Source organism: Amblyomma americanum, chromosome 4, assembly GCF_052857255.1.
Source record: "Amblyomma americanum isolate KBUSLIRL-KWMA chromosome 4, ASM5285725v1, whole genome shotgun sequence".
NCBI classification, from domain to species: domain Eukaryota; kingdom Metazoa; phylum Arthropoda; class Arachnida; order Ixodida; family Ixodidae; genus Amblyomma; species Amblyomma americanum.
Window position 1 is genome coordinate 189,437,263 of NC_135500.1, and position 14,933 is coordinate 189,452,195.

General features: G+C 50.6%; 1 protein-coding gene across 1 annotated transcript in view; it reads left to right on the forward strand.

Moving 5' to 3' along the window:
• LOC144129936 (uncharacterized) overlaps positions 1 to 14,933 on the forward strand; it is a 64,606-nt gene that overhangs the window by 44,572 nt on the left and 5,101 nt on the right. Inside the window, exon 5 of the mRNA XM_077663992.1 lies at positions 6,019 to 6,208. Within this exon, the coding sequence (XP_077520118.1) occupies positions 6,019 to 6,208 (190 nt within the window). The remainder of the gene's footprint in view (positions 1 to 6,018; positions 6,209 to 14,933) is intronic.

Here is a 14,933-nt window from a genome sequence, read left to right on the forward strand (position 1 = left end):
TTTAGGGGACCGAGCCCAACTGGCGCCCCGAGTTTCGGGCGCCGGATTTCGGTGTTTTCCCGCGTTTCTGGGCAGAAAATAATAGTGGGACGAAAGGGAGGGGGCGACGGGCGAGGGTTGTTACGGCTCCGTTGCGGAGGCTTCGCGCACAGCCTTTTCCGGGGCCGCCTCCATCTGTCTATAGGGCTGTCTATATATCCTTCGAAATGTTTGTTCTTCGTGCGAGAGACGAATTGGGCGCGCCCAGCTTGTGTAATGGACGGTGCTGAGGGCAATATTTATTGACTTTCTCCTGACACCGTCGATTGTTTTCTTTTTTTTTTCTCCATGTTGATGGGAGCTCGGTCGCGAAGGACAGCTGGTATCGAGTGGTGCTCGCTTTTGAACCAGATACGCGTTTCCCGCGCGCGGGTAAACACGGAAGTCTTTTCCCCCCGTAGCCGATGTGTGTTGCGTGGTCGTTGTGTGTTGTTTCCGAACTGTTTCGGCGTGCCTCGCTCGGTGAGGTCGAAATTAGCGACGAACATAGCGTACGGAAGCTCTCGAGCAGTTGGCGAGGGACGTCGAGCACTTCTCGGGCTTCACTTCCGCAAATGGTAGCGGCGCCGATCGGCTGTAGTTTATACAGCGGCCGCTCGAAGCTCCCACTTTCGTTCTTGCTTGTTTTACGACTTGCGTGGTGTACATTTCCTTTGAGGTGTGAGGTCACCGACACCACGTTTGAATGATCTTCGAGGCAGTTCGCACTCCTTCTTTGAGAATACGCTTGGCTGACCTCTCTGCTTGCAGGAGCCGGGGCAAGAAAGAACGGAACACAAGAACAAGAACGACAGGACGAAGAGCCTTTTTCTTGTCCTGGTCATTTGGTCCTTGTTCTTGTGTTCCATTCTTTCTTGTGCTGGGTAGCGCAAACCCGGAAACAAACTCGCTCAATAGCAAGTGTTGAACTGTCTGACTGAATGTGGACGAGCGGGGAAGTTTATGTCCTCTCTGGTGAGGGAGCAAGGTTCTTTTTTTTTTTGTGCTATCAAGATAGATAGACAGAGTGCTCGTGATGCTTCGTATTTACAGTAGAAGGCGACGCGCGTGAACCTGACACGGTATTTAAGGCCTCTCTTAGGTCTCGGGACGTCTCTGTTGTAAAAGACAATGCCATATTAGACTACTTTTATTTTCGGTCCTATTTGCAAACCAGGATGTAGCCCGCTGATTTATCGCCCGTGTCGCATTTACTACCATGCCGTGCTTTCGTAATCGATGAGGCCTCGTGCTTCCGTCGGCAGTAATTCTGTACGCGGGGAGGAGGCCGTAATCGCGCAGTTCCCGTAGTTTCCTTTTCGTGTTTTTTTTTTTGCTTTCTGAACTATTACGAAATGCTCAGACTTGTATATAGTTGTCATTACTGGCCCTCCCGAAATAAATTTCTTCCGAGAGCACGAACCCGCAGTAAACGATATGAGCAGAGCACTCCGAGTTCGCTGCGCGGGAGCTGGTACGTATATTACTGCTTCCTCTGTTCGCCGTATTTTCGGGGTCATCGGTTTCGGGGCATTATCTCCCCGTCGCTGACTCCATTGAAGCCAGTCCGTGTCAGCGCCTCGCGGCACTTCGAACATCTGGCGGGAACTGCTGAATTTACGACCGGGGTGACGTCAGGTCGGTCGCTCCCCCTTCGCAATACAGCGGCATGTACATCCGCAGATTCGAAGCTGTCCCCGGGTGCAACGCTCGGGCGACAGCCTCTCCGCGGCGGGGCCCCCTTGTCGTGTCCTGGCGTCGCGCGCGCAGCCACCGACGACCGCAAAATGCGACGGGCGAGTGATACAGTCATTGCGACACACGCGCGCATAGCTAGCCGAGTCCGATGGTCGTCCTGGCCTGCCCTGCTCTGTGTCTAGCTCGCTTTCGTCCTATCTCTACGCCCTGGGATACGGGAGCGACTTTCTTCGAGAAAGATTTATGTCCCCGACTCTCCTGCTGCTGCTGCTGTGTGCCCTTCTATCGTCGTATTGTTTTTGCGGCTTCTCTTGTCTTCGTGTTTGGCTCGGATTGTCTCGCTTCGTCCCTCCCCTCCGTGGCTCCTCCGAGCAACGGCAGCAGCCATCGCAGTGGCGAGGAGATCAGAAGACGCATTCCAGATTGCGCGGTCGCAATGTGCGCTTTCGGTGTCGTTGCACGCAAAGGGGGTGCCACTCCCCCTCCCCTCTTTCCCCTTTCACTCCACTCCTCCTTCTAGCTCAGCCGGAGCTTCGCCGCCACTGGAATGCTCGGGGCCTGTACGTCTGCTCGTCCGCTGGTTGCGCGAGATGACTCAGCAGCGGCGAACGGAGTTGCCTCCCGCGGTCGGCGCTTCTCGAGTTTCCGGCGCGCAATGTTTTGACCGGAGCGGAATCTCCTGGCTTCCGGCAAGCTTGGGCCTCCTGCGGAGCCGCCCGATGAAGTCGGGTGTTCGCTGCTGGTGCCCGGTTCACGCGGTGCGGTGGGCGAACACGAGTCCCGTCTTCCAAACCAGCGCGAAGCAACAGGGCTGAGCAAAGAAGATACGAGACGAGTGCTTCTTTTCGAACTTGGAACATTAACCATGGGGATATGAGTGCGTATCTGCTTCGGTGCTTTCTTCGGGGAATCGCAGAACCTTGCCCTGCATGCCGCGCCATTCCCGTGTTTCCCAGTCGGTTGTGTTTTCCGTTGTCTTTGCCGTGGACGTTGCTGGCTCCGGCATCTCATCCATGGCTTGAAGCTATTGGTGTTGTTCGCGTTTCTTTTCTTATTTTAAAAACCATCATCGCGTTCTTTCTCACAACGATAGCTGTCCCGCTTTTTTTGCGCTTGCTTGAAACATGTGTTCCAATTGTATATAATTACGGGTTGGACTTTTCGATTTTTATTTATTTATTTATTTATTTATTTGTTAAATTGTGCGGTCTTGTTTCGGTGTTTAGTTCAGAATTCAATTTTCCGTGTTTTTTTTTCGGTGAATATTTGTTCCCGCGCAAGGATTTCCGTGTTTTTTTTTTAATTGATATATGTGGCATTTCTGGGACGCGTGCAATTTATCTTAGTTTGTTTAGAAGACTGATGGTTCGGGCTAGTGGGTGGTTTGTTTGTTAGCAATAGAGAAATGGCTGTGTTTAGAATAGCGGTTGCATTATGGAATACTAATTCCGTAAAAATGTAACAGCTTAGAAGTAAAGTGATCGGGCCACATAAAAAAAAAAAGTCATTCACAGAAGTTTATGTTTGAACGCTGGGATGCGCAAGAACCGAAATAAAGAAATAAAACGCACATAAAAAACAACAGCGGAGCAGCGCGCACATAAGCTTGTCTCGCTTAGGCGAGTGGAACCAGCAGTGTTTTCTGTATATAGTTGCCTTCATATCGCAATACTTTATCTGACTGTGACAGATACGAGCGTGTTCGCTGCTTGCTAGTTGCTACACACCACTCACTCCTTCAGTCACGGAACGAAATGCGAAATCAGCAGACTCTGCACAATAACAAAGTTTCAGATTGGAAATACATAAAGAGTGGCCGCGGCCGAAATCCGGAAAGAGTGAGCGCTGGAAGGGCCTCTGAACCGCCGCTGTTTCATGAATACGACACTTTTTTTTTCGTGATGCTGTGCGCGCTCTCGAGTTGAAGATAGCTTGTTGCGATTAAAAACTTTGTCAGTGTCCTTACGTGCCGCGCGAAAACTGAATCAATAACAACTCTGATAAGGTGATGGAAGCCTGGCGGCAGAAATCGCTACGCTAGCTTGACCAGGTTGTAGAGTCCCTCGGTCTGCGTGCGGCGTTTGTATGAAGTAGTGGAATAGGGCCTCAAAGCGTACAACTGCTGGATCCAACGACCCCGGTGTCTCACTGCGCTTTTGGTTTCCGCACTTTATTAATTCTCTCTTCTCAACTATTGTAACTCGCACTCAATAGCCGAAGTAAATATTAAGAACACTGACCGTTTTCGGCCAAAACCGAATTTTAGAAAATTCGGCGTACGTTTGTCATCTTTTTTCGTTAGTCTGAAACCGAAAAGTCCATCTCATATATGCCCTATGAAAAGGCCATCTCCAACGCTGGAGGTGCAATTTTTGGCGTTCGGCTTTGTGCGTCCTCCCAACTTTCGCAGAGCAGCCGCACTTGCATCTCAGCTATCGCCAGAAGACAAATGGAATGACGTTGAAATGCCGACCAGATGGGCTTCCGTCAGACTCTCCGATTTCAGCCTTCTTTTGATACGCGGAGCGAAAACTATAGCGGGACACCGAAGAAACAATTCAAAAGCATTATGTCCCAGGTGTGCGGACAGCTGTACGTCCGCTCCAGTGGCCGCCGCGTCTTAACCGCCGCGCCAGAAGCGACCTCTGTCGCCGATGCGCCGCGTGTTGCCGCGCTCGCCAGATGCACTACCTGGGAGGACATTACGCGTCTGGTATTCAAGTGAGTCAAGGCGCTTTGTCGGCGACGAGGCGACTACATCGCCCTGTTGTCAACTGTGAACGCGGGTGCGCAGGTGCGCCGTGACCTGACTGGCATCTGCGTGGCGGTGGGCATGTATCCGGCCTCCCTTTACACGGCAGTTTTTCGTGTCTCATGTATTAGTCTGTTTGTGGACCTCGGCGCGTATTTAATCGCCTCGCACTTTTCGTGCCTTCGGAGTGCATTCATTCGTTGCACGCTTGTATATATAATGCGGCGCTTGTCCGTCTATAAGTGTGACGAGGTTTGTCGCCTATGTTTCTTCGTAAACAAAACGCTGTGGTCGTGGACGCCCTGTGCGGCGCCCGCATTGTCTTCGGGCCGTTTTCTCTAGCGCTGTAGATATGTACACATAGAGGTTGTATCAGGCTCTACAACGCCTGTTGGTCGATCTTGCTGATTCTCTTTAGGGCGTATACTTTAAAGTTACCTTAGACTTTTCGCATTTTTATTCCCAATCGACACTTCCTTATGCCACGTTTTAAAACATCGAACGTTTCTCCAAGCACATAATTCCTAATTTTGTCTGTCTGTAGTAATAGCGATAGACCAAGCAGGAAGCTGCAACTCTCTATTTTGTCGTTTTTTTTCTCTCTCTGTCTTTTTGCACACAGCGAAGGCGTTCCTTTCAGGACCACGTTACGGCGGCGTGTTAAAAAGCGTATCTACAACCCATATGTATTTCTGCTGTGACGTAGCTACGCGAGGCAGCTTTCATGTGACACAACTGAAAAAAAAAAGAAAACTCCAGAAAAGAATAATGAAAAGAAGCAAGGAAAGTAATCCACCGGAAAGGTGACGCGCGCGTAGATATTTGTTCAGCCGAACTGCAGTTGTCAGCGGAAGAAGTGCTCCGTGCTTTATTGATGGTCGCTGTTGCGAAAATTGACGAAAGAGAAGAAAAAAAAAAGACAGAAAGTAGTCGACGTTTTCCAGAAAGCTAGTCAGCAAGCGTCGCTTATTTTCTTCGCGTAGCGTTTGCCGTATTGGCGCGTATTTAAGTGTCGCGGCTTTATGCGCGCGACCCGAGTCTGTTCTGGGCTGCATTTAGAGAAAAATAATTGGTGCAAAATTTTCAGCATTTTCGTTGTCCATTCCTTATAACGGGCCTGCCTTAGTTCGTCGATGAAAAAAAAAAAAGTAGGGAAGGGGATATGATTAGTTGCTTTCTTATGCAGTAGTAGGGTACGCTTGCGTACCCCAGCGCCGTTCAGGCCTTTAGTGACATCGCGTGCTGTGTTCGTAGTCACAAGAAGTAACTTGAATAAACAGCGCGAACAAAGACGAGCACAAAAGACAAGAAAGCGAACGACACTGCTCGTCTTTGTTCGCGCTGTTCATTCAAGATGCTTAACCAACTAGCCCGCCAAAACGTGTTAACACAAGAAGCAAGCTCATGCGACGCCAATTAGTTGAGTGTCTTCTGTGGTTGTCAGTCGTCTCAACTCACCCGAGTTCTCGGCACTGCTCGCCTTCGCTTGCTTCTACTTGTTCGAGAGAACGACGCGGCTAATATGTTGCAGCTCTTTTCCTTTGCTGTAGTCGTTGTGTTGCCGTCGCCTTGGTGCCGGCAGCTGCGGACGCCTATTGCGAGCTCCCTCGCAACGAGCAGCAGCTGGGCCCGTGCGTTGCAGCCTCGGCCGGCGTCTTCGGTGCGCCCAGCATACGGCAGCTGTGCCGCACCAGCCTCCGCTGCTTTGCAAAGCCCCGGCACGAAGATATCGCGTTCGACGTGCTCTGCGCGACGAACTGTTTTGTCGCGTTACGGGGGCGATGTCAATGCCGTGTCCTATAGTGGTCGATGGCCCTATGAGCAAGACTTGCGAATGGCGGTGTCATTGGCAAGGTCGAGCTGAGAAACTCCGTATTAGGCCCTGCATGATCACAGTGCGTACGGCTCTCTGAGACGTGTTACAGGTTATGTGGCTAGTTACTACTTGTAATTGTGAGTTACCACTGCTAGCAATGAGCAACTAGCTCGAACGGTCTGATTGAATTAATCACTGGGACGCACGCACGCACACATGCAGAGAAAGGGAGCTCCAATAGGTGTCTCAGACCCGGGTTAGTTGAGGGTGGACTTCATCGCGATTGGGCGATTACCCAAAACGTGAGTGATGAGGGCCACCAAGTGCGGCTTAGTGTTTGGCGGAATGCTGCATGGAGAACAGCTCAACTGTACCTGGAATAGCGGACGTGGTGTGTAGGGAATTTGCGTAGGACATGATGCGATGTCTGAAGGGGCCATCGACCTGAACCAATATAAGCGTGTGTTCTCAGGATAGGTGCCGTAAGGAGCTTTATTTTTGTTATTTGCGTGCACATTAAAGGGACTATGCAATGAATAAAAAGTCGCTTGTAAATGTTTTTAATGCTTAGAAATGATGCTAAGAAGCATTCACACCAAGTATGAGTCTTCGGAACTGAGCCGGCAATTTATTATGAAATTTTAAAAACCGTGTTTTTTTTAAATTCGCGGGCCGATTGGTGCGCTCGTAGTGACCGATTTTGAAACTAAAATCGTGAAAAGAGACGTCACTGTACCATGACGTCGCCAGGCCACCACACGGTGTCATTCGCTGGAGCCACGGCAGCCACGACGTCACGGGCACACTTCCGGTAGCCGTGAAAGTCGTCTGCTCGTGCCGCCGCGCGACCCTCTCGGGCAAGCGCGAGCCAGGGCACTGCCTTCGCGCATATGGTTTCAATTTTCCTCTGCCGCCTCCTTCTGTCGGGAGTTCCGGAGCCACTCGTAGTGGCTCGCCGAGTCGCTACTGTCGTCGCTGGCGTTCAGCCGGTATGGCGTGAACGCATAGGGCTCGACGCCCATCGCGGCCCTAAGAGCGAGCAGTCGCGCCTCGAGGTCCGGGTCCATTACTGCTAACTACAACAGACGACAAGCAAAGAAACCCGACGCGCGCCGCAATCACGCCGCCGACGCTGCTGCTGGGGTGCTAGGAGGGACAACCGGAAGTTGCAAAATGAACGTCAGCGGATGACGTAATCATGGGTGGGACCCAGTTACAGAGCTGTTTTCTTTATTTTTGTCTTGTGCCCCACAAGTTGAGGGAAGAGAGGAGCAGCGTAATTTTTAATCGTCTATATCTTCTTTGTTATTGATGCTAGCTTAAATATTCTTGCGTTGGGGTGACGAGTGATGAAATGCCTCTCTCGTCTGCTTTACGTAATCTCAATTAATTTATTGCATAGTCCCTTTAAGAAGTGGTTGGTGCGTTAGAGTGGCCTCGCTGGTGCTTCTCGCAGAGGTAAACAAAAGCTCAAGACAGTGGAATATTCAACACGACTTACTGGGAATGTGTGATGAGGAACCTTATGAACAACACATTGGATATCAGCAGACAAGGAAAAAAAAATAAGTTTATTGAACACAATCAGCACTTGCAGCAAGATAAGCAATAGTCATAGTTGTATTTAACAAAATGGGCAATGAGGTAGTGTCTTAATTTCCAGCAGCTGTAGAACATGAAGGGCAACAATGTAGTACTGCAAACAGCTCGTGACCCAGATATTACCTTCGGATGCATGAATGGAGTGAACAGGAAACTGCCATGGGCATCTATGGCCAAAGGCATCTATGGCCAAAGAGCGCCATGGCACAAGGTATTTTCGACTTCTCAAGGTTGGGTCATAGAGCCTTTTCCCAAGCATTTCACCTTAAATAAGCCGAGCACCAGACCAGGGGAAAGCTTCTACCCATCAATTGTATCACCGGTGGGCACCCGGCGGCACTGGGGATCGAACCCCGCATGGCTGCGGTGGCCAACTCCCAAGGAATCTCCCAACAATAAACTCCTTGTGTACGCAGGATTCTTGGCAACTGCTGTAGACACACAGGGCATATTTATTGTCTTTAATTTTTTGTGGAGTAAGCCAGTCTGGCGGCAAGTTATCGGCGCGAGCGCCGTCTGATAACAGTTGTAAGCGTGAGAGTATAAGGTTGCGTTGTTCGGAGTGTATTTATGTCATAGGTAGCTCGGCGTGTGTGCATGGGCGCCTGCCAACTGATCATTGATCACTCGCCTTAGCCGTATCGTTGTTTGCGTTGGCGTGCAAGAACTCGTGATTGTGTTCATCATCATCATCATCATCAGCCCTACTACACCCACTGCAGGGCAAAGGCCTCTCCCATGTCTCTCCAATTAACCCTATCCTTTGCCAGCTGCATCCACCCTTTGCCTGCAAACTTCTTAATCTCATCCGCCCATCTAACCTTCTGCCGCCCCCTGCTACGCTTACTTTCTCTTGGAACCCACTCCGTTACCCTTAAAGACCAGCGGTTATCTTGCCTTCGCATTACATGCCCTGCCCAAGCCCATTTCTTTCTCTTGATTTCGACTAGGATGTCATTAACCCGTGTTTGTTCCCTCACCCACTCTGTGATTGTGTTATATATATATATATATATATATATATATATATATATATATATATATATATATATATATATATATATATATATATTATATATATATATATATATATATATATATATAATGCTTAGCGAACAGCCGATTTCTCCCCTTTGCTGGCTTTGGTGCAGTCGGTCATTAATGAAGGGTGTCACCGCCTTCATGTTTACGAACGACTGGGTGCAGGTGTGCGCGTATACAGGGACGGGAGATAAGGCAGCAAGGTGTCGGAAATTCTCTCCGGTGGCCATCAGGTATAGGGCTTAAATCGCGAACACCACACGGGGCGTCGTCAGTGTATACCCAACGGCTGCACAGTCCAGCTGGACACCTTAGATTACTATTCGTATTCATGTACGACACCAGTAACGCTTTGCCGTGAAACTAATTCAGGTAAGAGACTGTGCGTCGATGCGGAGGTTAAAAAAAAAGAGAGAAATGTCGAAGAATAAACAGGCTCTGTTGGTGCATTGGATCTTGTCCAGTCGCCCACTGTGGTCTAAAACGGGCATGCATATATTCCTTCCATCCGTGGGTACGTCGAAGGACAAATGGCATCGCGGACTTGGCGGCCGGTACGCATCTGGTGAGCAGCGCGTTCATTTCTGCGTACCCGGTGGCAAAGCTGCAGGATTCTCTCTGGCGAGGGTTGACAATTTTTCACCTTGTTGGGGCAGGCAGTAGCAGGAGCAGAGGGTTTCTTTGTGATTGCGTTAGCCAGGTACAGTCTTGGTCAGAAGTCTTAAGGCCAAACAAAGGCTTTTCGTTTCAGCCGCAGAACAGAGCCATTACGGGGCTATTAAAGACCGAATGACCTTGAAATGCTAGCAGAAGGTTTCTTCTCGCGGTAGAGAAGCTTCCTGCTTTACTTGTGTTTTGAATGATCCGCTACACGGAGCATTCTAGGAAAATTCATTTCGCTGCCCTAAACGCTGTGGCCTTTAGTCTTTTGACTAACGCTATACGTATTTGAGTGGGTGCAACCACGCATGAAAGAGAAGTAAGAGGAAGACGATGGGAAGAGGGAGGGGGGGGGGGGGGGTAAGTGGTGTAACTCGCACTGTCAGTGCAACGTCGGTCCACCCGGAAAAGGGTGGAAGATGTGAAAGCTCTTTTCCTCTTTTTTTCTTTTGCTGCTGTGCCCGTGCTCCATTTCTACTTCCAGTTCTTAGGCTGAAGCAAATTATCGCCGTCTGCATCCTCTCTTACCGTTCATTGAAGAGGCAGAGTTCAGAAACGTATTCTTGTTGAGCCTAACCAGTGCTTACGAGTCAGTTTCCGCGCAGATGTTGCTTTCGACCGCGTACGTGAGTTGGATGTGTCCTGAAGCATTCTCACTTGATGAAAACAAAAATGGTGCGTTGCAGTGGTCAGCATCACGTAGCAGCGTGTATACTTGGGGTTAACGTGGCGCTGCGTGCTGTTGTGTTGCGCGCGTACAGGAGAGAGTGCACGTGATAACGGACAGGTGCCTGACCACAATCCGCATGCCGCGCCGTTTGCGAGCGCCTCTCGTCAGAGGTATCTGGAGTCGCGTGATTGTCAGCTGCGGGGCGCTCCTTGGACATCAATATTTCCGTTCTTACCGCAAGAAAGGCCGGGATCTTATCGCTAGCTCCATAAAACTCCAGAAATGATTGTGTGATGTGCTTTGGCAGCTGGTCGCGTTTGGGATAAGTGCAACTGCTCGTCGAAGTGAAAAGAACCGCCTGCCCCCTTCAAGAGAGAGAGGTGACGTCGAGACCCCCTTTATGTGTGCGACCTGCGGCAACTCGACCCAGTCTGACCGCAGCCGTCATGAGTGCGAGTGGCGGCGCATCTGAGGCCCTTAAGAGCGTCCGGGAATCTGTGGTCCTTATCTGGCGACCGCAGGTTCTCCCCGGACAGCACGTGAACGAGGCACTTCTCCCTCGAGCAGGCTCGAATGCCGGATGCGGCGTGCATCTTTTCACGTGTTTCTCTGACTTTCGCCCCGAGCAGTTAAGCGGGCTTGCCTAACCTCCTCGAGAGGACATGCATTATTTGCTCGCAACAGTTTTCTCATCACTGCTACATATTTCATCACACCTTCACGCATTATTGATGCCCTGCGGCAATAAATTTCGCTTAAAAAAAACAGCTTTCTCATGCAACGCTTTCAAGGCGGAGTTATTTTTGAGGAGACGGGGCCTGGTGTGAGTCCTCTGTGTTCATTATGAGTGGGGGCGGAGGAAAGAGAGAGGTTCTTTGATGCGTCGTTCTTCTGATACCTTGCAAATTAACCGGCAAGTGAACGGCCAGAAAAGTTCTACAAAGTTGACCGCAAGCATGCAAGGACCGATACATTTTCAAGTATAGTCGAATTTCCTGTCCAGGAACCGTGCAGTCGTTTCCTGACGCAGTGTATGGAGGTGCGCTTTTTAGATACGCGCCGTTTGAAAGTGCAGCGCTTTTCTCTCCGCTCACGGTAATGAATCAACTCTCGCGACAACAGATTCTCTTTAACTGCAACTCTACGTGTAGCATATGTCGTCGACAAAGCTCTGATCAATGACGGCGTTACTATGCGGCGACCCCTCTTCACCTGCAGAGTGAGCAGGTCGTCGAACCGAACTGAATGCGTCGTGAGAGGTGAGGCGGCCCGGGAACAGCGAGGGGCGATCGCCCTTATATCGGGATGAGACGATATCAGCTTCGAATGTGGAGCGTGAGCGGCCGCCATTAAGCCGCTAATCTTCTTACGCAAGGGCGCTAAGCGGCTCAGCGACGGTATTTGTGTTAATCATGACGGAGACGGCCTTTATTCAAAGCGGCCGGCCTATAGCGCGAACATCTCCCGTCGGATCTGGAGGTAAAGATACAAAGATAAGACGAGAGAGAACGGGCAGCTGCCGGTCGAGGAATTTGATTCACCGCTCGGTTTGTAGCAGCTGCGCCGGGATCGGGGATTGAGAGAACAGGCTGCGTGTGTGTATAAGACGTATGAAAAGAAAGGTCACACTCAGGCACGGTTCTTGTCGCGGCCTCTTCGGTATGCGCCTTCACGTTTTTTTCATGCACGGATCGCCGTCCGTGGCTCGCTTTTGGGCTGTTTCCGACGTCGTTTAATCCCGCGAAACGCGCTTCGATGCGCACCGAATGACGTTAATCCAAAGTAGCGAGGTCCTGTTACTGCCGTGTAAGAGGCTCATTGCTTGCCGTGAATGGCTTTATAGCGCGGGATTATGGGCGCGTCAGCCTTGTAAGCCGGCGACGTTCTTCTGTTGCGTTCTTCGTCGCGGTGCTTGCTTCATTTTCTTGCCTGACAATGAGGTCAAGCAGGAATGGGCGTTAATACCGAGCTTTTCCGCTTTGTGTGACGGTTGCGGTGATATTGAGTCGAACAGCCGGAATGCATGAATTATTGGAATAGCGACCTATATTTCAGCGCTAGCTGTACGTGAGTGTTCCTTTAGGCTTTTCAGAAAGAAATACAAGTCGGTAGGTGCGAGCAGATAGATGACTCTGTTCAAAGTACTATATAATTCGTGTCCGTACTTTGATGCCCGCGCATCTGCGGGATGAACGCGGCTTCCTCTACATGGTGTCCTCTGCTGGTGCCTTTTGTTTTCTTGCTGAGTTGTAAGCTCTTGGTGTATAGCTGGGAGACAGGTGTAGCGTTCCAGCTGTTTTGTGTTTGTTGACGCTTTTCCAGAGAGCTTTTGATTTAGCTTGCCGCTGGGGGACGAAAAGCGCGAGAGCGAATGCTTCAGTCGAACTTGACTCTGTAGCTTTCTTGTGCGCACACGCCTGCGTATAACGCGCAGCTTCCCGTGTATGGTGTCCTCTGCTGACACCTTTTGTTTTGCCCTCAGGTTGCACGTCCTTTAACCAGAGGTTGAGTAAAGCGTCAGAGCTGGTTTATGTGTGCAGCGTGAGCACACGCTATCAGGTGAACGCAGCGGTCTGGTTCAAACAATGCACGGTTTTAAACTCTCGAAACTCCACGTGCACTGCGAGGGACGCCGCATAGTGGAGGACCCCGAATTAATTGCGACCGTCTGATGTTCCTTGGCGTGTGCCACTGACAGCGCATTTCTATATTTTGACGCTGTCGAAATGTGGCAGCCGCCGCCGCCACCGGGATTCGATCTCGCAACCTTGGGCGACCAGCTGAGGGCTAAAGCCACAGAGCAGCCGCGAAAGGTGGACGAAAAGGCAAAAAAAAAATGCCAGCGCAACCTTTCCGGCGGATTTTCAGTTTGGCGCTTGTCTGATCACCCGCCGCGGTGGCTCAGTGGTTAGAGCGTTCGACTACTGGTCCGGAGTTCCCGGGTTCGAATCCGAACGCGGCGGCTGCATTTTTATGGAGGAAAAGCGCTAAGGCGCCCGTGTGCTGTGCGATGTCAGTGCACGTTAAAGATCCCCAGTGGTCGAAATTATTCCGGAGCCCTCCACTACGGACCTATTTGTTCCTCTCTTCTTTCACTCCCTCCTTTATCCTTCCCTTACGGCGCGGTTCAGGTGTCCAACGATATATGAGACAGATACTGCCCCATTTCCTTTCCCCAAAAACAATTATTATTATTATTATTACTTGTCTGATCATTTTCGCGGCTTTTCGTCGTCAAAGGTCGTCATGGAGTGGCAGATGAAAGGGGATCGTCCCCTCCCTCCGTGGTCGGGGACAGTCTTTTCCCTGCATTGTCACGCTGGCAGGGTCGTGAGAATCGGCCGACGCCATTGGCTGGAAGAGGGTCCTTTGGCGGAGAAAAGCCGCCTCGTTCTTGAGTTGTATCCGACTATAGGTTTGTCGCTCTCTGTCACTACATTGCTCGTGCTTTTTTTACAATAGGATCGTATGATAGTGGTTTGTGGGTGGCACATCTGTCGATTACCGCGGCTATCGCTGGCTTTTTAATGCGTCATTTAGGCACCAGCTGTAGAGATGGATCATCAGTCGAAGAAGGAAATGAGTTAGGAAAGAGGGAAGGAGGGAAGAAAGAGAAAACAAAGGTGGCGGAGGCGCGATCTAATTTTGGCGCCGGGCTTCCTTATTGCCTGCCCGCGGCGCACCTCCAAAGCGGAGTCCCGTGGCTAGCGTCTGACCACCGCCGCGGGCGATATTTGGGTCCCGCGCGGTCTGGGCCGTTTTCCTCCCAGCGCAGCGCGGCGCTTGCCGTGGGAAAGCGCTGGCGCCGAGCCGCGGAGAGAGCAACGGCACTGTGCGTGCACGCGTGAAGCTTCTCGCGGCGCCGGCGCTGTTTGGACTGGCCAGTCCCGCACGACCGGGCGCCTTTTTTTTTTTTTTCGCGCTCTTCGTTCGGCACCCGCCTGTTAGAGTGCTGGGCGAGCGAGCCGAGTTCTCGATTAACCGGGGGCCTGCGTGAAGAAAGGAAAAGTAGGGCGTATCCACTTTGTTGTGTCTCGAGTCGGGCGAGGAAACTAACAAAACAAAGAAACCCAGAAAAACATGCTCTTGGTTGTGACTTGCGCTGGGGTAGAGTTTGAAGCTTATGTTTGAATAGTTCTGGCGTCTTGCACGGATGTGCGTAATGCGTATAAACGGGGACACGGAGGAAATGATGCTTGTGTGTAACGCCTATTCATCGTTCTTTTTTTTTTTTTTGCTATACGAAATGAGAAGCTTAAAAGCTATGCTAGGGTTTTGTCTAAGGCCCGATGACGTTTGCATGATGCCGACGGATGCGCTGGGATAACTATAGGTAATGGAACTCGTATACAGAGGGCAAAACACTTACCTAAAACGCAGTGGCTTAGCCAGAAATTTTGCTCCATGGGGCGGGGGGGGGGGGGGGGGGGGGGGGCTCATGTTGCAGCGTGGCCTCTTACTTATAGAATCTGTAGAGGATAAAATACATTAATCATAATTGCACTGCCATTGCCAATGCTATTGCGTATTAGATGCTGCGGATAAGTTCTTGGACGCTACGCCCTGTCAAGACAAATAAAGTATGTATTTTTCATAAATAGATATATTCGCATGCCCCAAAAACTGTGGCAGAAATAACTGATATCAATGCTTCCATATTTTCGTCTATTTAGTAA